The 25,965-nt window shown below is 40.8% G+C and overlaps 1 protein-coding gene across 2 annotated transcripts in view; it reads right to left on the bottom strand.

Annotated features, from left to right (window-relative positions):
- PIR (pirin) overlaps positions 1 to 25,965 on the bottom strand; it is a 92,819-nt gene that overhangs the window by 54,107 nt on the left and 12,747 nt on the right. Inside the window, exons 2-3 of one of the 2 annotated variants that reach the window (XM_084790452.1) lie at positions 11,300 to 11,439; positions 4,177 to 4,260 (exon numbers count right to left, since the gene is read on the bottom strand). In XM_084790452.1, the coding sequence (XP_084646578.1) occupies positions 4,177 to 4,260; positions 11,300 to 11,302 (87 nt within the window). In that variant the 5' untranslated portion in view covers positions 11,303 to 11,439. The remainder of the gene's footprint in view (positions 1 to 4,176; positions 4,261 to 11,299; positions 11,440 to 25,965) is intronic. The other variant, XM_084790451.1, reaches the window with a different exon arrangement.

The following is a 25,965-nucleotide window of genomic DNA, read 5'->3' as shown; positions in this document are numbered from 1 at the left end:
TAGATGTAGAGTTGGGATAAATCTTCAGGATTGTCCTGAAATCAGTCAACAGTTGTCAGGATTGTTCGGGAATAGGAAGCACAGGCGTGGAACAGTCAGTTTCCTGCCACAGAGTACGATTCCCAGGGAGGAAGGTAGCAATGAGCCATCAGCAGCTAGCACGCACAGCAGCTGAGGACTGTGTGTGTGAGAGTAAACAGACATGGGAAAACCCTCAGCATCCACTACCGTGAAAATGTTAACTGTGTACAATTACAGTAATAGAGCCCTCATTACTGAGAGGACCATTTGTTGCCTCTGGCTGTTGAGCAGACTTTTCCAAGGGTTTGTTTACATGTTTTAGAACATGCTGGGGGCCTGTTCCAGGCTCTAGCCTCAGACTTTGAGGATGCAGGGTTAGAACATAATACATAAATTTCCTGCTTGTCTTAGCTTGGACTCACCCATAGAAGACCCTGAAACACAAACCTATGTGCAGGTTGCTTATTTGGGAAGTGATGCAGAAAGCAAAATAGAGGAAGTGGGGAAGGGTGAGATGGGCAAAGAAGAAAGCCAAAGAGGAGTGTTGATGAGCAAGTCCCAACTGTGGAGGCCTGAGGCTTAGACCCACTGGGAACCCTGGAGATAAACTTCAGAGTTATTGCTCAGAAGAGAGGGGATGCAAAAATATTTAAATTCCATTTGGAACCCTTCAGTTATCAGGAGCCTCTGTGAGAGGCCCAGTATATGCACTTCAGATGAGGTGCTATGTGTGGATACATGGGAACTGTCACCACCTGAGCTCAGAAGCGGACCATCAGCGTCATCTTCCACCCAGCCGTTGGAGAGAAATAGAAATACTCAAACGCAGCTGTTCAAAATAATCACTGCTATTATCCCTATGCTTGGTTGGTACTGTGCGGAACGACAAGAGTTCTACTGGCATACATGAAGTGGCTCAAGTTGCCTTACCTGAGGCTTCGACCATCAGGCTAAAACCCAGACGAAGCAGTGACTAGGGAAAAGAAACAGGGGGAGGAGGGACGAGTCCATATAAAGTAATCGGCAGCTTGAGAACTCTGAGACAAGCATGAGGACCTGCAAGATAGCCACTACATGTTTTCGAGAGTTCTTTACTTCGTTAACTCTAAATACATTTCTCTCTATTCTGTTTGATAAGGCTGATTGAGAAATCCATTCACTTCCTATCTGACAATAGCTATTGGTGTTCCTCCAAGACCCTTTCCTATTTTTTAGATCATTTATTTATTAATTGTATATGAGTGCTTTATCTGCAAAAGAGGACATCAGATCACATTATAGATGGTTGTGAGTCACCATGTGGTTGCTGGGAATTGAACTCCGGACCTTTGGAAGAGCAGGCGGTGCTCTTAACCACTGAGCCATCTCTCTAGTTCCCTACCCTTTCCTATTTTTAAAGCATTTTCCCATTCCAATAAAAACTCCTCTCTCAGTGTTTTTATATATTCTTTGATTTTTCCTTTACATATATACAATGTATCTTAACAATATCCAACTCACATCTCCCACCCAAATTTTCAATCTCTTGAGTAAGTTTTTAGATAAAGCATGTTTGCTAATACTTAAAATAGTCCAGCCATTGGGTTTGGGTGGGGAAAACACAGTTCTCCTTCCATCCCCATCAGTTGTTAACACCAAGGCTTTTTAAGTGACTCCAATACAGGTTCATTTTTTAATATCTTTAAATCTCTATTCTCTCAGTTTAAAACTGGGGAGTAAAATCCTAGTGATCGCAAAGAGCTCATGCAGATGGAGATGGTAAACAAGCCAGAAGATGCAGTGCCACTATTATCCCAAGCAAATGTGAGGTATGTTTTGTTACTGATGTTCCTGTGGTTGTTCTGAGATAGGATCTCCTTATGTAACTCATCTTGACCTTAAACTCTTGATCATCCACCGCCACATGCTGGGATTATAGACAGAAGCTGCCAGGCCCAGCTCCCAACTGGGAAACACAGTGGCCAAAGTGTGAACTAGCACCTACAAAGGCAGCAGAAGTCGCCAATCCTGTGCCCAGCAACATGGTCCATGGTTCCTACTTATCTCTCTGAGTAAACCTTGTTTTATGTTCTGCTCTAATGGGAGTTCCCTTTTTCTTTCATGGTAACATTTTCCTTTTGCTTTTGTTTTTAATTTCATTTTCACTGAAACACCATTATACAATATGTGTACTTTATAGCCCAGAAAATATGTAAATGGTCTGATATAGAGCTCCTACGTACACAAGTGACCAAAATGATCTAAGCAGTTCTGGGAGATTCAAATCATAACATATCACAAACAAAAGCAATATGGCACACAGTTTGAGTTATTATCTGTGAGTGTGTGTGTGTGTGTGTGTGTGAGAGAGAGAGAGAGAGAGAGAGAGAGAGAGAGAGAGAGAGAGAGAAAGAGAGAGAGAGAGAGAGAGAGAGAGAGATGTAACCCTGGCTAGGCTGAACCTCACTATATAAACCAGGCTGGCCTCAAACTCACAGAGATCCACTTGGCTCTGCCTCCTGAGTGCTGGGATTAACAGTGTGAGCCACCTTGCCTGACCTTGGGTTATTATCTTAAAGGACAACACTGAACCATACAAATGAGTTGAAACATAAATGATGAATTGTCATACATGCAGAACATAAGTCTAGAAAGATTGAGTTGAAGTGGTCCTCAAGCACTGAATTTAGCAGTGAGAACATCGTAAGTGACCAGTACTGGAACACCTTTGATACAGATCGAAGGGGAAGATGCAGACAGACCAATTACGACTTCGGTGAATTGAGAGAGAAATGACAAATTTGGGATAGTAACTCTTGATTACATTTTGAGAAAAGTAAAAACAAACAAACAAAACAACAATAAAATAAAAACTAGGTAACTATTATAAAATGATTGGGGAGCTACAAAATTCTGGCTTAGGGACAGTGAGATGGCTCAGCAGGTTAAAAACATTCACTTCCAAGCCTGACCACCTGAGTTCAGTCCCCAGGATCCACTTGGTAGAAAGAGAGAAGCATCTCCCATAGGCTGTCCTCTGGCACCTATGCATGTGCCACGGCATGTATTTGCATGCACACACATACAAAGAACCAAAGACATGTAATGAAAATTTAAAGATTGCATTTGATCCCCAGAAACACACACACACACACACACACACACACACACACACACACACAGAGAGAGAGAGAGAGAGAGAGAGAGAGAGAGAGAGAGAGAGAGAGAGAGAATGATTGAGGGGTCAAAGAAAACAGAATATGAGAGATTTGTGTTGGTTTCCAGGGAGAATGGAAGAATACAGAGAAAGAGGGCTATGATGGTCTAATTGTCCTTAATGAGCATTACATACTGTTTCTCCTCCCTTAGGAATTAATCCAATTGGGCCTATCAGTCACTTATCCACAAGACCAACCCTCAAGAAAGCTAATTCACCAAAATCAGCCTAAGGAGACAGGAGGAAATACTATCCCCCTAATGAGGTGACACACTTATATACCACAGAAGGTCCTCCTTCAGTACACTGTTTGTAGGATCTTCACTACTAAGCTCACCCGCTTTCTGCATTCTAACTCAAACAGTGTACCTTTCCTTTTCTGTCCTTCTACTTCTTATCTGGATACTAACCAAAAGCCTAAGCATGCTTTCCTGATACCCTGGACTCTCTCACTCTTTCTCTGAGGCTCCTCCCTCCTTCCCAACAAGCAACTGCTTGCCAACCTCCCATTGTTGAACATGCTAACTTTCTTAGACCCTCACTCAAAAAGACATGGCTTTCTCTCAGCTTCTCCATCTCCATCTTGCGGGCAGCTGCTAAGTTTCACAGCTTGCTTGCACTTTTGTTTTTCCTCAAATGCTAATAAATGGTCTCAAGCTTCCATCTGAGTTTTTGTTTTTAATTCTTTTTCAATGTGATTAAAAACCAACAAAAGAGACCTCTGCTTTCCCTGGTAATTCCATGAACTGTGCACTAAAAACACCTCTTTCTTCTTTAAGAGTCTTTTGTTGGGGTATTTTGTCATAGCAACAGACAAGAAACTAAGACAGGAGAGATCAGAGGGATAAGAGTGTAAGAAAAGTGGAAGGGAGGGTTAATGTACTGGAAAAAGGCAAGATCAAACATACACAACCTAAGACTGTTACCAATCAATCAGCAATCCCCTGTCATGGTGGTACCTGGAGGTCTCCTGGGTTCATTTTACCAACATGTCCACAGAAGTCTTCATGGGCCATGCTGCCTCCTTCCAGAAGATATGATACCTTAAAAAAAAAACAGAAGACAAAGTTGATCCTTTGACTGCTATAAAATCAGATTTTGGGGGGTCTTTATTCTTGATTTCTATCGGTTCCATGCGTATTTCAGATGTTAAACAGTACCTTGCTTTATAAAACATTTTTTCCTATTTAAAGTTGCTAAACCACTAAAATAATGCACAAAAGATATGAATAGACATTTTCCCAAAGAAAACATGCAAATGGTTAGCCAGTGTGGGAAGAAATGTTCATCATCACTAATCAAAGAAATGCAAATCAAAACCACAATGTGACATCACCTCACACCTGTTAGTTAGGTACATACTATCAAAGTCAAGACATAGGTAATTGGTTTGAAAAGAATATGAGAAAAGGGGAACTCTTATATACTATTGGTGAGAAGTAAACTGGTAAACCCACCATAGAAAACAGGATGAAATTTATTTTTAAAAAACTACAAATAGAATAACCACATGATCCCACTTTTGTTGTTGTTATTGTTTATTTTACTTTGTTTTTTTTATTTAATCACTTTACAGCCTGACCCTAGCCCCCTCATTCCTCTCCTCCCAGTCCCACTCTCACACACATTTTCCCCACCCATAAAGCCTTCAACCTAAAATTTGTCTCATCTACAAGAAATAAAGATTGATCCCACACTCTTAATACTTGGTATATACCCAAGACAAACAAAGTCATCATAGGAAAGACATACCAACATACTGATGTTTACTGTAGCACTTACTATTTATAATAGCCTTGCAATGGGATCAGTTTAGCTGACCAACAACAAATGAATAGGTAATGAAAACAATACAATGCCTTACAAGGGAAAGATACCCTGCTATTGTTTACAATATTGATAAAGCTAGAAGATGTGGCATTAAATGAAATAAGACAGACATAAAAAGACAATTAGTGCATGATCTCACATAGAAACTGAGATTAGAGGGCAAGTTACCAGGGATTGGAATGGGAGAAATATGGAAATGTAGGCCAAGGGCCCAAAGTCAGTTCTTAGGGCCCAATGCACAATATTTGATATGGTGGGCCTGGAAAGATGGCTCAGTTGGTAAGGTGCATTCCACGAAATCCCAAGGGTCTGAGTTTAGTCCTTTGAACCCGCCTCAAACAGCCAGATTTGGCAAATGCTTGTAATGCCAGTTCTGAGGAGGTAAAGATAGACAGATCCTTGGAGCGTCACTAGCCAGCCAACTCGGCCTACTTCAAAATCTCCAAGCCAGGGAAAGAGACCATGTCTCTAAAAAAGGTAGCTGCTTCCTTAAGAACATGCCCAACCAAGATTGGCCTCTGGCTTCCACTCACAAACAGAAACATGTTATGTGCATGAATACACACATAATAACCTTGTGAGCTGGTAACTATTCCATAATACATACATGCATCAAAATTCGGCAATATATGCATGTATATCAAAACATTGCATTGTATATAATTGTCACATTATAGCTTAATAAAGTACAAACAGAAAAGGACTGAGTGTCTCTGGAGATCTGTTCCACTTTCACCCAAAATTTATTGTTAGGAGAACTAAGGCAGGAGAGCAACTCGGGAGAATGACTCTGACAGGTGGCTGTACTACTCACACACCATACAATGCCTCTGAGGGAATTTCACTATGTCCCACCTTCCAAGGAGGTGCAGTCCAAGAATGCCAGAGTTTGTAGCCAATTAAAATTACATTCACCCTGAAGGCCCAGTCCAGTCCATGATGGGCCTCCCACAGCAAGGCCTGAAGCTCAGGTGAAAATAAGCCTGTCATTGGAAGAACAGGGTCTGGGCTAGCAAGACCATGTTCACACAAGTGCATACATGCTTGCATTCCCAGACATGTGTCCATACTAAATAAAAAAACTTAAAGATGTGCTATATGTCCCATAGAGTGGCCTTTAGCTACATGCAACTGTTTAAATTTCGTGTAAATCAAATTAATAAAATTTGAAGTCAGCTCCTTAGCTGCGCCAGCCATAGCCTCCAACATTTCCATCTTTACAGTTTTCTACTTGCCACTGTGATCTAGACAAATGAATTTGAAAATTAGATTTCAGCCAAGGTGGGCATTTTGTATAGAATAAAAAATCCCCCAAACCAGAAGCATCCTAACTGCCCTCTCTTATTTCATTACTATATCAAAAGAAAAAAAACCAACTCTAAAATTCTCTTCTTTAGTGGTCTTGTAATCAAATCAGAGAAGAAAGATTAAAGAGATACCAAATACTTGGAACATTTAATTACTTCAAAGACATGATCATATTGTTACAAGAAATAGTCAAGTTAGTACCAGAGGCTTAAAATGTGTAGGGGTTAAGATACAAGGCTCTCTTTGTCTGATTCATTTAAATTGGATAATTTGTACATACCTATAACTCCTGAAAATTACTATTCAGCCTAAGCAGTTGTGAAAGACATATGATGGCTCTCTGCAAACTACCACAGACATTTTCATAACTGGATGCACTTTTCATACTTCAGCTACCTCGGTGGTAGCCATGATTATTACGAGTGAACCAGAAAAATGAAATCGCTGGTTAATATCCCAATATTGACTATTGAGATTTTAATTTTACTCAAATAGACTAAATCAAATAAAAGAAATTTTATTTAAGATTATTTTCAAAATCAGTACTTACAAATGAATTACCCTTTCTTTTTTTAAATTTTTATTTTTTTAATTAATTTATTCATATTACATCTCAGTTGTTAGCCCATTCCATGCATCCTCCCATTCCTCCCTTCCTCCCACTTCCCCCCTACTCTCCTCCCCTCCCCTATGTCTGTGTCTGAGGGGGACCTCCTCCCCCTGTATATGCTCATAGGGTATCAAGTCTCTCCTTGGTGACCTATTATCCTTCCTCTGAGTGCCACCAGGCATCTCCATCCAAGGGACATGTTCAAATATGGGGCACCAGAGTTTGTGTGAAAGTTAGATCTCCTTCTCCACTCACCAGTGGAGAATGTCCTGTCCATCGGCTAGTCTGGGTAGGGGTTCAAGGTTTACTGCCTATTTTTTCCTTGAAATACTCCCTGTTCCTCATGAATTATCCTTTCTACCAACCTCCTAAACTAACAATTTTTACCAAATCCCTAAATTCTAACTCTGTAAATCTACAAAAAGAAAAAAATATTTTTAAAAGAAATCCAACATGTATTTCCAAGAGATAAGAAATGAAAAAATAGTTATGAAGTTTTCAGTGTCTATGATATAGTGTATCATCCTCATCGTTGTCATCGTCATCACTACTGTTATATGTGCATGGGTGTTTTGCCAACCATGTATCCCTGTGCGCTATGTGCATGCTTGGGTGTTGTCAGAGGCTTGAGAGGCCATAAGATCCCCTGGAACTGGAGTTACAGTGGTTGAGAGCCACAGTGTGAGTACTAGGACACCCTAAACATGGTGACACAGTTCTATAGGGTGGGGTCCATGACTGAATCTATAGAGGAAAGGGATACAAACAGCAGTATTGATCTCTCTCTGCTTCCTGACTTGATGCAGTGTGCCTGACACCTTATGCTCCTGCGACCACACCTTCCCTACTACGGTGGACTATGACATAACCTCAAACCGTGAGCCAAAATAAACTCTTCTTTCTTTTGGTGTCTTGTCATCCCAATAAGAAAAATAGGAATGTGCCAGGAAAAATGAAGGCACTAGTGATAGTGGGCAAGAAGGGTATTCATGAGGACATGGAGAGGCTAATAAGTGAAAAAAATATGAAGGAATGGGAAGATGTTTCAAAGATCAATGAAACAGAACCAAGAATAACAATATACTGGGTTTAAAGAAACTCTGGTACACATACACTATGGAATACTACTCAGCTATTAAAAACAAGGAATTCCCCAAATTTGTGGACAAATGGATTGAGCTAGAAATGATCATAATGAGTGAGTTAACCCAGAAGCAGAAAGACTCAAATGGTATATACTCCTTATATCTGCATACTAGCCCAAGGGGCATGTCCCATGAAAGCCTTCACTTACCAGGAAACTGAGACAGAGGGGAGGACATCCTATTGGGACTCTAGGTGAGAGAAGCATGGGAGAATAGTAAAGTAGAAGGATCCAGAGGGTGCTAGAAACCTACAAGAAGAACATTATGATGGGCAGATCTGGGTCCAGGGGTCCCGCTCACACTATGGCACCAGCCAAGGACAATACGTGCAGTAAACTTTGAACCCCTACACAGATGTAGCCAATGGACAGGACATTCTCCACAGATAAGTGAAAAGTGGGGTCTGACTTTCACACGAAGTCTGGTGCCCCATATTTGACCATGTCCTCTGGATAGAGAGACCTGGTGGCACTCAGAGGAAGGATAGCAGGCTACCAAGAAGAGACTTCATACCCTATGAGCATATACAGGGGGAGGAGGTCCCCCTCAGTCACAGTCATAGGGGAGGGGAGTAAGGGGAAACTGGGAGGGAGGGAGGAATGGGAGGATACAAGGGATGGGCTAACAACTGAGATGTAATATGAATAAATTAATAAAATACATTTTAAAAACAATATACTGGGTTTACCCATGAGCTTACCTCTTTTGCCAGAGCTTGACTTACACCTTGTGACCACTATTCCATTCTCCACAGTTCATTACCTCTCAATAGGACAGAGCTTTGGGAAATCCTGTGCTCCCCCTTTGGTATTTCCTTCCATTGGGACGGTGTTCCATTACTGTTAACACCCCTTACCTCTTGCTGCATGGGCCTCATCCTCTGCTTCTTACTGGGATGAGACCACAAGACAAAACTGGGCCTTTTCCTTTCTCTTCCATTTAGGAATCAGATTTCACATAGAAAAGAAAGGGTCATCTTTGATGATTCAACTCTGTAACAGGGACCTTCATGAGTAGCAGGCCTAGAGATAGAGGCCACTGGCTCCAACATTAACTTTACACAAATACAAGCATTTTTGGCCTCCTTCTTTGTTACTCTTTTAGCTTCTCAAGTGGTTGAGAATTCAAGCTGAGCAATAGCTGCTGTTTAATTATTCCTCTTCATGACCTCAAACCAGGACCCTAACAAATCTGCTAGTGCCGTGCTATTAAAGTTTTCTATAATAAGCCCTGCTCCACTTGAGCTATCTGTATTGGGTGTCAGTTCTTTTTTGATTTATGTATTTGTGTGTGTGAGGGGGTTAGTGTGTGTGTCTGTGTGTGTGTGTGTATGTGTGTGTGTGTGTGTGTTTGTGTTTGTGTTTGCACAGGAAATTTTATTAGCATACAAATGAACAGGTTCCTCATGGCATTTGTATTCTGCATTGCTTTGGTGCATTCTTTCCTTCGGCACTCCTCTCCAGATCTCCCTGTTCTGCCCCCTGCCTGTGTGCAGCGAATACCTCCACTACTCCCTGTTCTACCTGCAAGCCACGTAGTGGTTGGGGGAAGGGGAAAGACTGAGAACAAAGTAAAATAACACATATAAATATACCATGAAGAATCTCTTATTTTGATTGCTGACCTCAAAAAGTTAATTAAGCAAGAAGTGGTCTCATATATGAGCATTAAATATATGTATGGTAGAAACAGCAGGTTAAAGAACAACAATCATACGTGACATTTGATCTTAGTCAAAAGGCCATGAGATAGTAATTATATTTTAAAGTAATCAAATATAACAGGACATTTAAATTCATCAAATGAACTTTCATCCAACAGTCATTAGTATGCATAGAGATGCTTGAACAGACATATACAGAAACTGTGGATGGTGATCATCTCAAGATGATAAATGCAGGCATGTTTTATTATTTCCTTTCCACTGTTTTCTACAATGTATAACTTCCTTCCCCACCACCAACAGAAACATGTATTTGTATTCTGAAAAAAAAAGGATGCCTCTTCCAATCAGTAAAAACGAGAGTTATGGCTTAGTCTTTATAGATATGTTCCCCAACTAACAGCTTGGACTGCAAGGTAACAACAGGCATAACTCCACCTTACACATGAGCACAGACTTTGTCATGTATAGTGTTTGATTTCTATAGAAGTCACTGAAGCCAGAATGGGAATAAAGCACTTGGGATTCAGGAACTTTAAGCTTCCAGTTTTCAAAGAGCTGGCCAAACTGTAAGGAGCAATGTCTATAATGGCTTTCCTGATTTTCTTGCTTTTGTTTAGCTTGGAGTGAAGCTCCCCCTTGGGTTCTCAACGAAGACTCTTAACCCATAGCCACAGACGATCTTCAGTTACTCAAGTCAAGCATAAAGTATTTCAAGTCGCAAGCCATAACCCTGATATATGTGTGTGTGCAACATATACTTACATGTTCTCACATATGTACGTCTACAAATAGAGATAATTTGCAAAAGTGTGATATGACTCATTTATACACGAAACTCTACATGGACACTGAGAGGGCTTTTTTACAAGTTTAATTTTAGAGAACACTTGCAAACTGTTCTTAGGGTATGAAAAGAAAGTCATCCTCCTTTTCCCTCTGTTTTCTGAGCGTTCCCTTCCTGTTTTTCCTGGTAATACAAAAGCAAACACTGTTTGTTCTAAAAGTTGAGTTAGAGACATCTGGCCAGTGAAGCTTCTCAGTGCTTAAAGCAAATATCTCCAGCCTCCGAAGAAACAACTGTCACTTAACCTTTTGTTTTGCTTACTATTTACTGCTAAGTGTCCTAAACGCCTGACAGCAACTTTGCATACAAGTTGATGTCTGTAGAACATCTTAAAAGAATAAACCTCAAGCAGTTACTTCTGAGAGCTGAGACGAGCCAGATGATCTTCTAGGGCATTACACAATCACAAACACCTGGAGAATTGCCACCGGTGGTTGACGAATTGTGTTGTGTTTAAACTCGAGTTCTGTGTGTGTCCAATTAAGTCATAAGTTTGTAATCTGAACCAGGTGTTTCCTCAGAACACGTGCTGTGCTATTTGGTCTCCTGTTTTCCTTTCTTCCTTCTAGTCCTTTCCATGAGTCTTTACCAAGTATTTTTGTTCCCTTGTAAGTTCTCAATTCTTTGGGTGTTTGTGTCTGGTGAGAGAAAGACACAATGAAAGAAAAATGTCATTTACCATGTAAAGAGTGAGAAAGGTGGATCTCAGGGAACTGTCAGTGAATTCAGAAGAATTTCCACACAGGAGAAAATAGAGATTGTTATTTCTTTCCAGCTGGTATGTAGAAAGAAGAGCAAGGAGGAAGCCTCATTCTTTGTCTGGTAATAAAACACAAGACTTATCCTGTAAAGGCAAAAATTACATTATGCGGACAAATATATTTCCTTTTCAATTCTTTCTGCCCTAAACTGGTGACTTTTTTCCTACTGGTAGCTGAGTAGTAGAGAAAGGAAAAACAAAACAAAAACATCACAAGTTGAGGTCATGGTTGACAAGAGATGCCAGAGAGGAGCCTATTGTGTAATAGAAGCTGTGAGCTGTTCTCAATGGCAGAAATATGATGATTGAATTCATACACTTAGGGATCCAAAAATGAAAACATCTTCACAACATGAGAAATCCCTCTGAAACCTGAAAATTCACTCCACTAACTCTAATCTTCTAACAGTAACCCCACAATACACACCTTCACAAGTCCCAAATGCTGACCATAATAACAAGGTTTAGAAAGAAAAGAAAAGCAACAGGGGATGGGCACACAGCTCAGATGTTCAGCCAATGGGAAAATCCAAGGAGGGTGCAGTTCCTCTGGTCCTACTTTCACATGGTCCTGTCATGAGCCTACATGGGGACAGGCCTTCAAGAACTCCTGCCTCCCCTCTGCCTGCTGGGGAGATTCTTTCTGCAGCTATAAACTAGTCAGGTTTGGCCTGCTTTGAATCACCAGGTTGCCATCTGTGAGTTGTGAGCTGCGGGGGGGATGGGGGGAGGGGAAAAGTCCTTCTTTCCTTTCTCTTAGAGGATCAGTGGAGTCATGGACAACATGGAGCTAAAGGTTGGGCTCCTCGAGTATGGTCAAAACTAAACAATGACAAGCGGCTGGAGTGAGTTCTAGAGATCGGTGACAATCTCCTTGGGCAGGGATCACATCTTTAAGTTCTCCCCTAGATCCTCCCTCCTGCTTCCTGGAGTATATTACCCGCACAGTCTCATGATTCCGTTTGTCACTTATATTCAGGCCACAGTTCAAATATCACACACAGAATGAAACCACCTCATCTTGGTCTACTCTACCCTACACTGAACTGTTCTTTCTACCCAGCTCTTTCACTACAGGACACTGGAGTATACAGTTACTCATTTATTGGCTGTCTTAAAGAATATAAACTCCATGAAGGCTGGGACTTTACAACATTTTATTAGTGTAAACAATGGATTTCATGGTGTTCAATTTACATTCTTATCAGCACTGTATCCATTTCTCCCTGTATCTTCACCAACTGTTGTTGTTGTTATTGTTGTTTGTGGCAACATCTTTTTCATATCTTTATTGGGCATTTGTACTTCTTTTGAAAACCTTCTGTGTGACTCATCTGTTCATTTATTAATCAGATAATTTTTGATATCCATTTCTAGAACTCTTAATATATTCTACATATAAATCCCTTTGAGAAGGGGATTCATTTGACAAATGATTAACAGTTTTTCTGTTCCATTGGTCATTTCTTTGCCATACGGAAGCTTTTTTAATTTGATGCAATCCCGTTTGTCAATTCTTGCTGTTGTTTTGTGAGCTACTGAGGATGCATTCAGAAAGTCATTGTGCATGACTACATCTTGAAGCACTTTCAACAGGGACTTTTTTTCACTATTCAGTTGTGCCCTGCATGCAGCTGTCACTGAAGATGTATTGGATATATTAATGCATCTTCTATTTGCATAATATACCAGCAATTACTAAACATCTGGCCTTGGTTATATACCATAATCTATTGTGGTGTAGTGTCATTGAGATTACATTGTAATAAGAGCAGAGAAAGAAATTAAATCAGCATTTTTTTGTCTCTGAGAATGAAACTATCTTTACCAGCCCATGTTGCCTCACAAAGGCTGATGCCATGGTGTAGGTTTTGTGAGCACAGTGGTTGCCTCTGAGGGGAGATCTGACAGGAAATGCAACCGCAGCCAGAATGGTAGTGGTTTCATGAAAGTAACAAGAAGACTTGGCCAATGCAGGTGAATCAGCCATTTCAGGCAGAGATGGAATCCTAGGCCTGTATGCAAAACTGAAAATTAGCCTCATGATTTCTGAGTGGAGGGATGGAGTCAACCAAAGGACCTAAAGCTACAGTACTGTAAGATGAGGTGACAGTTAAGGTCCTTCATTATGAGCATTCAAGCGCTTTACTTGGTTAACATTTAGCTACAAATAAAAAAGAAACTGCCTTACTTTCCTCATATTTTACGCTGCTCCCATTCTTGAAAGTCTTTCAAACCTAGACATTTTTTCTTTCATCCTGATGAAAATCTATGACATGCATGTCAAGATTCTGTAACAATCTGTAACCGCTCAGGCAAATTGAGTCACAGGCTCCCTCAGCACCTTCCACATGTTCCTAGATCTCCTGAGGCAAAACATCCCCTCCACTTCAAACCTAGAGGCTCAATCTTAGGAGGCCTCTCTTCACACAAAGCTTCTCTTGACTCCCTATGGAACCACTAGCCACCTTCTTAACCACTACTACATGCCTCCTCTAAAAATGTGGTTAATCCAGCACACAACAAGAAAATTTGCTCAACCATGTTCATAGCAGCCTTATTCATAATAGCCAGAACATGGAAGCAGCCTAAGTGTCCATCAGTAGAAGAATAGATAAAGAAACTGTGGTACATATACACTATGGAATACTACTCAGCTATTAAAAACAAGGAATTCCCGAAATTTGTGGATAAATGGATTGAGCTAGAAATGATCATAATGAGTGAGTTAACCCAGAAGCAGAAAGACTCAAATGGTATATACTCACTTATATCTGCATATTAGCCCAAGGGGCATGTCCCACGAAAGCCTTCTCTTACCAGGAAACTGAGACAGAGGGGAGGTCATTCTAGTGGGACTCTAGATGAGAGAAGCATGGGAGAATGGCAAAGTAGAAGGATCCAGAGGGTCCTAGAAGCCTACAAGTAGAACATTATGATAGGCAGATTTGGGCCCAGGGGTCCCGCTCAAACTAAGGCACCAGCCAAGACCAATACAGGCAGTAAACCTTAAACCCCTACCCAGATCTAGCCAATGGACAGAACATTCTCCACAGTAGAGTGGAGAGTGGGATATTACTTTCTCACATACTCTGGTGCCTCACCTTTGACCATGTCCCCTGGAGGGGGAGACCTGGTGGCACTCAGAGGAAGGACAGCAGGCTACCAAGAAGAGACTTGATACCCTATGAGCATATACAGGGGGAGGTAATCCCCCTCAGGAACAGTCATAGGGGAGGGGAATAAGGGGAAAAGATGAGGGAGGGAAGAATGGAAGGATACAAGGAATGGGATAACCATTGAGATGTAACAAGAATAAATTAATAAAGAAAAAACAAAAACAAAACAGAACAAACAAACAAACTCAGGCAGTGTTCATCAGACAGTATTAAAAGTTGTGCATTTGTCCACTAAAAAAAAATAAAATAAAATAAAAATAAATAAAAATGTGGTTAAAAGGGGCTCATTTCTATTGTCTTATCCTCCAGTTATACCAAAGGTTTCAAAGGAGGATGATTTACCAACATCTATGATTACTCAGATTTCAAGCACAAAATGCTATATCTCCATCCAGTGGGAAAGTCAGTAGCTACAACCTGTTGCCTAAGAGAGCCCCCTGCTGACTCAAATGATGTATGTGCTGTGGCTCTATAGCAGTGGTTCTCAACCTATGGGTCACGACCCCTTTGGGGTTGAACTACTTTTTCACAGGGGTTGCCTATCAAATCTCCTGCATATCAGAGATTGGGATAGATGTGAGGACATCCTCCTGAGACTCTAGGTAAGAGAAATATAGGAGATGGGGAAATAGAAGGACCCAGAGGATACTAGAAACCTACAAGAAGAACATCGTGGATCGGGGCCCAGGGGATTCTGCTCAAACTATTGCACTAACCAAGGACAATACAAGTAGTAAACATGGAACCCCTACTCTGATCTACCCAATGGACAGGACATTCTCCACAGTTGAGTGGAGAGTGGGGACTGACTCTGACATGAACTCTGATGCCCCACATTTGACTATCTCCCCTTGGTGGAGAGGCCTGATGGCCCTCAAAGAAAGAATAAGCAGGCTACCAAGATGAGACTTGATAGCTTATGACTATATAGTGGGGGAAGAGGTTCCCCTTGGTCTTAGACCTAGGGGAGAGGAATAGGTTGAGAGAGGGAGGGAGGGAGGAATGGGAGGTTAAAAGTGAGGGGATGACAATTTAGTTGTAATCTGAATAAATTAATAAATTTAAATTTAAAAAACCCCAATCTCCTGCATATAAAATATTTACCTCATGAGCCCTAACAGTAGCAAAATAACAATTATGAAGTCACAATGAAATAATTTTATGGTTGGAGTTCCCACACCATGAGGAACTCTATTAAAGGGTTACAGCATTACGAAGGCTGAGAACCACTGGGCTACAGTCAGGCCTCACTACACTAGATGCAGGCCTTTCGAATAGCTGCATTCATAAGTAAGTATGTCTTTGGGCACACGAACGGTGCCTGTGCTTAAAAGGACCTAGTGTCATCTGGCCATAGAGGCCAACTCTGTTGCAGACTAGAGGGGAGTTATCCCACCTGGCTTGGTCTGTAGTTGAAAGCTATCCGGGAAGGCCCGTGAAAATGAAGTGCCTGAATTTCCCCTTTACACACACTCCTGGGCAGGTTTGCAGTTTCCCCCCTTTACAGTGAAACAGGCACTCTTAGCCACTGAGCTGTCCTCCCAGCCAGAAATTATGCTTTAATGAGTTCTCCTTATTACATCTCCCCACTGCCATATTTTCTACCTTCAAATTCTAGGAATATAATCTATAATATATGAACTATTTGTTATTATAATACAGCGTGGGTGAGGTGGACAGAAAAATTCACTGAGAAATTGATTACTCAGTCTGTTTCCAAAGCATACTTCAATTGAGCTGCTACTTTCTGTTACGTAACCTTTGCTTGTTATCATTGACCAGGTTTTAATTTTTGTTTTGTTTTGTTTTTCGAGTTCTTCATTGTTGTTTTGTTTATTTGTTTTTGTTGCTTTTGGGGGATATTAATCTGTCCTGGGCATTATTTGATCAGATGGGCCTGGCTGATCTCTTTTATGTCTTTAGGAAGTAAAATAATCTTAAATATCTAGATACATCTAAGTTGGTCCATTTCCTCACAGCAGACATCAGAGAAGCAAAAACATCACTTTGCACTTTCAGGTAGGCAAATTTGGGTCCTTCAATTCCTACGGTAAGTTTAGCAGCAGCCCTGACTTCTGCCCACCAGATGGCAGCAGCACTCAGAGCCTTAAGCAAAAATGACTTGAAATTTTACCAAGAACCTGGGAGATAAAATTACCCTCAACTGGGAACCACTGACACAGACAATACTCCACCAAAAAAGCTAAACTTCTGGGCTTAGGATGCTTCTACTTTAAACATGATTATGTCAACTTGGTAGTTTCTGGGTGTAGCAGTGCCCATTAAGTCACAACTATAGACCAGTCTGGCTTGGCCTGGAACGCTTTCTCTAGTAATAGCCAAAACTCTAGATTCGATTCCATCTCACACCTCAGGCTCCATTACACCTTCACACATAGTTTCTAAGTCTGGCCAATACTCACTGTTTCCCTCTACCTTCACCTCCACTGTCCATAGAACTGACTTTATTCTTAAAGCTCTACTAAATCATCGTGCTTTTTGTATGGTTGTGGTTTTGCAGCTTGAGGAAAAATTCATTCTAGTTTACAAGAAAGATACCCCAGGGCAAGCAAACTGTAAATCATGGAAGCTGCCCAAAGGTGAAGAACAGAGAAAGAGGAGAAAAAGTAGAATAAAATAAGATAAAGAAGCCATGCCATTTGAGTTAAGCCAGTTTAGAGGTTAGTCACGCAGCAGGAGGCAGGCACATGGTGAGGATGGGGGTTTTCGAGGAAGAATAAGAGCGTCTAAAGTGTTAGGAAATGCATGCTTTCAAAAGAAATACAAAACAAAAAGGCAAATTTTCCTGAGTAATTCAGAAAAGCAGGCAGCCTTAGAAAGCAACACAGCTAGCTAGCTATGTTCTGTAAGAGACTGCACTAGGAGCAGAAACTCTGTGAAGAAAAAGCACAGTGTCTCATTAAAGGGATAATTAGGCCACCTCTCTAAAATGGCTAAAGATGAAGCAGCCTTCCTAGGAGCAGTGCTGCATTCCAGAGGAGCGGGTGCTTTGCCAGTCCACTGACCCTGCCCAGCTGGAGTGTTAGGCCCCCATTTAGGCCAAAGGGTCTTTTTTTATTGGCCACATATTTTCCTTTAATGGGGTTTTTGTTGCTACTCCAACACCGTCTCCTCTGAAGAGGTAACCCTAAAATCATTTAGGAGATGGACTGAAATGGGCAGAGGTAGATAAGCCATTTTCATCAAGAAATCTGGAGATTCTGTTCCAAAGATGCCACTGGAGGGATCAATGTCTGGGCTGGAGTCCCACATAGCTACCTACATGTATAGCCTCTGAGTAGAGTTACTTTTTTGAGGAGGAGATGGGGAGACTGGGATTCTGTTCTGGTGTTTCTGGCCAGAGAGCAGAGAACATTTCTTTTTTCCTTTCTTTTATTTATTTATTTTTTTGTTTGTTTGTTTGTTTTTCGAGATAGGAATTTTCTGTGTAGCCTTGGCTATCCTGGCCTCACAGAGATCCACCAGCCTCTGCCTCCCTGAGTGCTGGGATTAAAGGCATGTGCCACCACACCGGCCTCCAAAAACATTTCTAAAACTGCTGTGTTGGGGTCCCTGCCATGAGCTGACTGTCCAGTTTCTACCTCCTGTTCCCGTTCTCCCACTGAAGAGGACCCCCTCACTAAATGGCCAAGGTTTCATTGAAGCCTCTCACACCTTTCTGAGAGCAGTGACAGTTTCTTCCTGGCTTGCACCATAAAGCTTCTTCAACTGGACCTCTCTCATTCCCCCTTAACCATTTCCTGAGTTTTATGTAAACCCAAAGTCCTCCATCCCACTTCTAAACTCAAGCATGCACGTGTACACACAAACACTATTTAATTTCTTTTTACCTAGGAAACATACTAAGCTATGCTTTTACTTTTGGCATTCTTTTCTGTTGGTGCGACCCTATGATAATACACATATAACATGTTTCCTAGGTGAACCTGCCCATGGGTCAACCTCCCCATCACACACAGCCAGATATTAGTAGCTTATCTGATTAACTAGACTCAAACACAAGCTAGGCACATTTCATCTGGGAAGAGGCAACTCAAAGTCACTAAATAACATGCTTTGGAAGTAATGTTATCCATTTCTTAAGTATCCTGCCAGAGATGATCTAGGTCTTTGCAAGAGCCTGATCTAACTGTTAGGATGTGTGTTTTGTTTTGTTTTTTCCTGTCACCACCATCTGGTTTTGGTACAATACTTTGATGTTATTAGTATGTTGGTACCAAGAGACATCTTAGAATGGGGATTGCTTTTGCTACTTTCCTATAATCCTTTAGCTTTGCCACAAGCAATGCTAAATCAGCACATATGTTAAAATTCACATGCTGGCCTAGAATGGCAATTTCACAAGTCCTGAGCCCCTGCCCTGCTCTAGCCAAATCACTAACCAAAGACAGATATGCCTCTTGATGTTTTCCTGTAGTATTGTATTATCTCTATGTAATTTTCTTCTTCCCTTTCAATATCAACAACTCTTATTAATAGCCTTAAAGCTCCCAGACTGCATTAACTCACCATGGTCCTTTTTTCTCATATCCAAAGGAATACAGTTGATAGCTCCCTATTAAAAGCACCATGAGCCAATGGACAGTCTCTATGATATTGAGAAACTATCATTTCCCAGTTTTACCAAAACAGTTTTTTGGTTGGTTGGTTGGTTGGTTTTTGAGAGAAAGTCTCATAGGTCAGCTTGGCCATGAAATTCCTACTGTAGCTAAGGATGGCTTTGAACAGCTACCTTCTACCTCCTCCCCCAAACACTGGGATTACAGGTGTGTGACACCATGCCTGGCTCAAAATGATTGTCTTTGCAAATTGGGTGTTGAACTTAAACAAAGTTTTGTTTCTAACCCAGATACAGCCATCTTGGAATGCTTTGCTTTAGAAAATGGTTCGCAGAAAGCTTTAAGAAACAAGCTGTGTGGAGACAGGACGTCTGAAATCAGCCTTAAGTTGTAAGTGTGAATCACTAGGGCCTTGCCCTTCCTCTCCAGGATATTATTCAGACATCGCCTGCAAAGGCTGCTGGCTACTAACCAGGAATTATGAGCTTGGTGTTTCTGATGGGCACACCCTTGGAAACAGGGTGGTTTTGTTCTAACAAAACCCAAGGAACCTGCTGAGGCTTGTAGTGAAACTTTAAGATACACTTCTCAGTTTGACTGAGAACAACACGGGCTGTAGCCTAATAGCCCCTGGGAAGCAAGTCTGGTGGTTTACTCCTAACAGGGTTTTTTTTTTAACTCTGGCTCCAAAAATTTTAGATAGATAGATAGATAGACAGATAGATAGATAGCTGGGAAGCAAATCTGTCTGGGTCCTTTGCAAGAGCAGCAAATGCTCATAACTTCTAAGCCTTTTCCTCAGCCCTTGTAATATACTTTAATTAAACATGAGTGACCTGCTACCTTGGTTAGTCCAGAACTGACGAGGTACCCAGAAACCTAAGACTTCCAGCCCTAAAACTTGAAAAGTCTTCATTCTGTCATTTAAAGGTGATTTTGGATGGTACAAAACCCATCTCTTCACAAGGTAGCTGAAAAACTCATGCATGAACTATCAGTACCTCGTTTTGAACTAAACTTTGGAAAGGCTTGCCTAATCTTCATATTGCCTGCTGGTTTTGCTTGTGATAGTCACCTTAGGCAAATTTAACATCAATCCTGACCAGAAATGGGGTAACTCAGTCATCTTTCTACTGCCTACCACTCAGACCTTCTGAAATCAATCTTTTTCCAGAAATTTGGATTCCTGGAAAGAAGTTATGTTGTAACCAGTAACTGTATCTCTTTCTCCAGGATATGCCATTTCTTTAATGTTTTGGCAAGTTTTGAAAATATTTTATTAGTGTATATTAATTATACATGATAATGAGTTCCATTATAACAACTTCTCACACATATATAATGTATTTTGACCACTCTCAAAATATTTTTGATTCACTCTCTCATCCTATTCTCACTCGCGCTCACCCCCTTCTTTTTCCCAACTAGCTGCACTTCTCCTTTCATGGATGTTCTTTTCTTTTTCTTTCCTGTAATAGTATAATGAGTTTCATTGGGATTGCTTAAAGAAAAATAACCAGGCAAGCCTTTAAACAACAACAAAATAAAGATCTATATAAACCTAGGCGTTTTAAGGCTGATTAAATATTAACTAGGTAAAATCAAGTGTTTCACTCTTATATGTCTCATAGAATCCTAAGAATTCTGGTGTGGGCAGTCAACTGGACCAGTATTTTTTACATTTGATTGCACATGTTGCTCACTATGTGGTGATGTCCTTAAAATGCAGATTTGCGTCTGGTAGCTCCGAGGTGGAGTCTGGATCCCAGATGAGGCTATGAGAATTTTATAGGGAAGTATTTGATTATGAGTATCTATAAGTTTTGAAAAGGTGAGCTTGTATTCAAACAAAATATATTCACTACATTTTATACTCATGCATTAGCATATGATTTTCATTAAAAAATAATTATCAGCTCCAGAATAGCATATGTTAAGTACTACTGATCCTGCTGATACACCATTTATGTGCATGTTCAGTGCATACTTGTGTTAATTGAGCATAAGAAAATCACCTGGATTCGGGTATATATCCCATCCTGCATAAATAATTGAACTGAAAGTCAAAACATCCTTAGTTCTGTAGTTTGTATCCATGTTTTACCCAGATGCATGCAAAGCAATCATCAACCTTCTTATCACTATTGCCAGCTCCTACCAATAAAAAGGATTTGATTTACTTAAAGTACAAAGAACTTCTATAAAAGAACAATAATACCAACAAAAGTAAACTCTGTTCCAAAGTTCATTTTCAATTGATAAAAGAAATACTTGTAGTTCACACATTACTGATAACAGCAAAACAGGGGGAGAAGGTTAAAAATATAAGTATCTACCACAAACAAATACTTTAAAATCAAAACCAACCTTTTTAAAGAAAATCAACTTTGTTCAGAAAATTGGAAATTAAAATTATAATGAGAGAATTTGAATTGTTAAAACAGCAAACACTTAAAAAGTAAAGTGCCAGGCCACGATGGCACACGTCTTTTAATCCCAGCACTCGGGAGGCAGAGGCAGGCGATCGCTATGAGTTCGAGGCCAGTCTGGTCTACAAAGCAAGTCCAGGACAGTCAAGGCTACACAGAGAAACCCTGTCTCGAAAACAAAACAAAAAGTCAAGTAAATATATTATATTGGTTATGCTGAGAGGAAACAGGTGCCTTCATATATCACCATGCTAATGTTAATTGGTACTAGGTCATGGTAGACACTAAAGATCACTAAAAAAAAAAAAATTGGGATCAAGTAAGATGGCTCAAAGGGTAAAGGTGCTTGGCACTAAGCCAGACAAGCTGACCTGCGTTCCATAGGCAGGATCCACATGGTGGGGGGAGAGACCGAATTCTAGAAAGCTGTTCCCTGACCTCCATACAGGTGCCATGGCATGAGCACACACACAGAGAGACACACACAGACACACACAAGAAAGAGAGAAAGAAAGAAAACTATTTTTAATAGCTTTTTGAAAAATGTTGGAAAATTTCTAATGGTATAATGTAATGTTCTAGTGGTAACATTATACCATTAGAAATTTATATATAACATTATACACACACACACACACACACACACACATAAATATAATAACATGACACCAGAAAAAGGGTCAAACAATAACACTTACTACTTCTGGGTGGTGATGTAACAAAACAAGGCATATCAATTATTATGCTCAAGCCATTTTATTTTATTTTATTTTATTTTCTATACAAACAGTACTAGGCTTTGGATTTTAGATTGAACTCAAGAGAGAAAGTAATAAGAGGCAAAGGTGGACTCGGCTTTACATCAAAGGATTCTTTTTTCATTTATAGTTTTTGAAGTTGCCTTATGTTTATTTTGTCTGTATGGATGCTTTGTGTGTGAGGTAACAACATTGTATACATTGCCTGATGCCAAATGAAGCTAGAAGAGGGCACCCCTGGAACTGGAGTTTCAGATAGCTGTGAGGAATGTGGGTGCTGGACACTGACTCCTTCTTAGGATTAAAAGCCATTTTCCAAGTAAAGACAAACTAGGTTCATTCCTGTTTATGGTTACACCGCTGTTTCATTACGCTATGCCCCATCTGTAACCTTAACTACAAATGGTTCTTTTCTATCTATTCCAGGAATAGTAATAGTGTCTTTGTTTCAAAAAGTTATTTATAGCCATCTTGCAACCCTAAAAGTTATATTACCCCCTATATGACCTTATTATGATTACCTTGTTCTATTATGTTCTTTCTGCTCCTGTACCCCACCTATTTGCCTCCACTTGGAAACCCTCTACGCCTGCGCTCTATAAAAAAAAAAAATCTTGGCTTTCTCATATCCAGTACTGCACTCTGAAATCCTGACTTTGAAAGAGGCAGTCTGCTGGCTAAATACAGCTTGCTTAAATCAGATAGTCGTGGACCTACACACACACACACACACACACACACACACACACACACACACACACACACACACACACACTGCAAATTAGGCCTAACATTTCTCCAGTCCTAAATTTCAGACTTTAAAGGTTTGCATTTATAGAAAGTTAAGTTCTTCCTTACCTATACTCTGGGGATAAAATTGACATAGTCGTTCCTCAGGATTTAAAGTAATGATGTTCTATAAACTATCATGATCCCTTGTTGGACTCTGCTGTTAAGGCTGAAGTCTAGCATTACCAGAAGGACCTTGAAGTCAGTGCTAAAATGATGGACTCCCTTCCTCAGCTGGGTTTCCCTCCTCCACCTGATCTGGGGAAAGCCCAGATCCTCTAAGGAGTGTCACATAGCCCTCAGGAAGATTACAAGCCCAACCCTTTCCCCATTAAAAAAAAAACTATTCAGTGTGTACCTGGGGATTCCTGGAAATAACCTTCCCATTCTAATGAGATGCCTTGGTAACTTGGCTTTTAGTCAATGATCTTTTTCCATACCTAGAGTTCTTCCCCCATCCTTGCCCATATGATAATTAAGTACTGCATTCCCCTTCTTATGATAGGACCGTGCTGCTGCATGTAAATGAAGTATTCCTGGCACTCCTGGTCCCAGCAAATCAAACACATTCACTTCCAAAACCCCTCCCACTCCCCAAGGTTTATAATGTCCCTGATTCATGAAACAAACTCTCTCTCTCTCTCTCTCTCTCTCTCTCTCTCTCTCTCTCTCTCTCTCTCTCTCTCTCTCTCTCTATTCCTCTACCATGACCAACTACTTCGTTACTGAACCTTCAAATTCAGCTACCTAGCCAAGCTTGCTCGGGGCACCTTGCTGCTGCCAACCACAGCCAGACAGGCTCACATCTTGATCACCACCACCTGGTCACCCCGGTAACCACCTCTGAAGCTTGCTGAGAGGCACTGAGCTTCCACTGCCATTGCAGTTCATCCAGGGCAAAGTCCACTTGCTGGCTGTTCCTGAAGCAACCACCAGATTTGCCTGAGCCAAGTCGGGCTCCCAAAACCACTTGGCTTGGCTCAGGAGCGCCAAGCTCCCTGCTGCTGTCTGGCCTGGGGCTAGCAGCCTAGCAAAAAGGGCTATGACCTTTCACTGCATGGCAGGGTTAGGGTTAAGGTTACCTAACCTTCCTGCTTGTTTATCAAAAGAGCTGTAACACTTGGTGGTGGACTTTCTGGACTAACAGGATATCTTGGCACACAGATCATTCGGAGTTCCATCATTTTCTGCCTGGAAACTGACGTAGCCCTGACTTTCCAGCGGAGGAGCATGTACTTCCAGTTTGGTGCTCAATGGACTTCAGCTTCCTGGACAAGGTCCAGGATCCCGCCAGACACAGAATGGCAATCCCTTAATTAACAAGTTCTGAACCATTGGCTCCTAGCAGCAATCTAAGATTGGATTCCCTCAAATCTCTGGCAACAATATTTTTGTCAGCCCATCTACGTCTGCCTCTATTATATGTGTGCTCTATTTAAAGACCTTATATGCTATATTTATTACCTACTAACGTTAATGAACTCTCAAGCAACAATACTAAATCATACCTAAAAGCTTACTGAATGCACATAATTTCTCCATGAACAGGCATACTGGCAGCCCTCTGTGAAAGAATACAATAGAGAATGCTCAGGAACCATTTTGAATCAGAAACTTACCCCCTAAAGAAGCATGAAAACATGAGAAGCATGCCACTAAGGTTGTCACAAGGACACTAGCCTATATTATGAGAACTGAAACAATAACGATGGCATCATCTTGCTACACCCCAGTGGCAAAAGACAAACTGGGCAACTCTAACACCCTGAATTATCATCAAAGCTCTTCAAGTGTTGATTTAGCAATTTTCAATGAGTTTTCCAAGCAGGTGAACTCAAAAATACAAAATCTACAAATAGTAAAAATAAAATGTAGTTACAGCTATAATTGAATGGAAAATTCTTAAGATAAAAGGGCCAAGCATCAATATCCATATCCTATAGCTAACAAAAAGTCATATATTCTATGACTCTGATGAAACATAGTTGCTCAAGGCTACCACTGAGGCGTACATATATGTTAAACTGGTACAAACATCAGGTTATTGTGACCAAATGAAGAAGAAAGTGCATCCTTTTGGAAAGTGCACCATGTTTGGAAAAGATGATGGAGATACTAATACACAAAAAGAGATTATAGGATTTGTAAGGTGGCAACCAGAGTTGTAGAATTCTGGTCGAGGATTAGAATCAAATACAGGTATAAGGAAGGCAGAAGCATGGCTCCCACCATTGCTATAAAGTAAGACGCAGTGCAGCACTGTGTTAGCAAAGAGGAGAACTTGGCGGCAAATGGGTAAATGAAGGGACACAGAGTTAACTAGCCTCATCTTGTTTCTGGAAGTTTCCTGGTTAAATCTTTCCATGGTTAAACACAGTGATCAAATCTTTCCTTGTCTGTTTTTCACTTTCTTAACTAGAATATACATGGAAGCAAGCAGGGCTCAAGACTTATTCTTTTTTTTTCCTCCTTTATTAATTTATTCTTGTTACATCTCAATGGTTATCCCATCCCTTGTATCCTCCCATTCTTCCCTCCCTCCCATTTTCCCCTTATTCCCCTCCCCTATGACTGTTCCTGAGGGGGATTACCTCCCCCTGTATATGCTCATAGGGTATCAAGTCTCTTCTTGGTAACCTGCTGTCCTTCCTCTGAGTGCCACCAGGTCTCCCCATCCAGGGGACATGGTTTAGCCACATTCTCTGTCTCCTACCACCACTTCCCAACACACAGCACACCCCCAACATGGGAAAGATCAGCCTTCACCAACCCTTGCATGTTGTAAGCCCTGGGTAAATATTTATTAAATCACTAATTAGCTTTATAAATACACTAAGCCTTTAACAAGCC

This window comes from Acomys minous (genome assembly GCF_964271855.1).
Source record: "Acomys minous genome assembly, chromosome: 7".
Classification (NCBI taxonomy): Eukaryota; Metazoa; Chordata; class Mammalia; order Rodentia; family Muridae; genus Acomys; species Acomys minous.
Note: the sequence above shows the minus strand (reverse complement) of the source record. Positions and strands in the feature narration are given on the sequence as shown.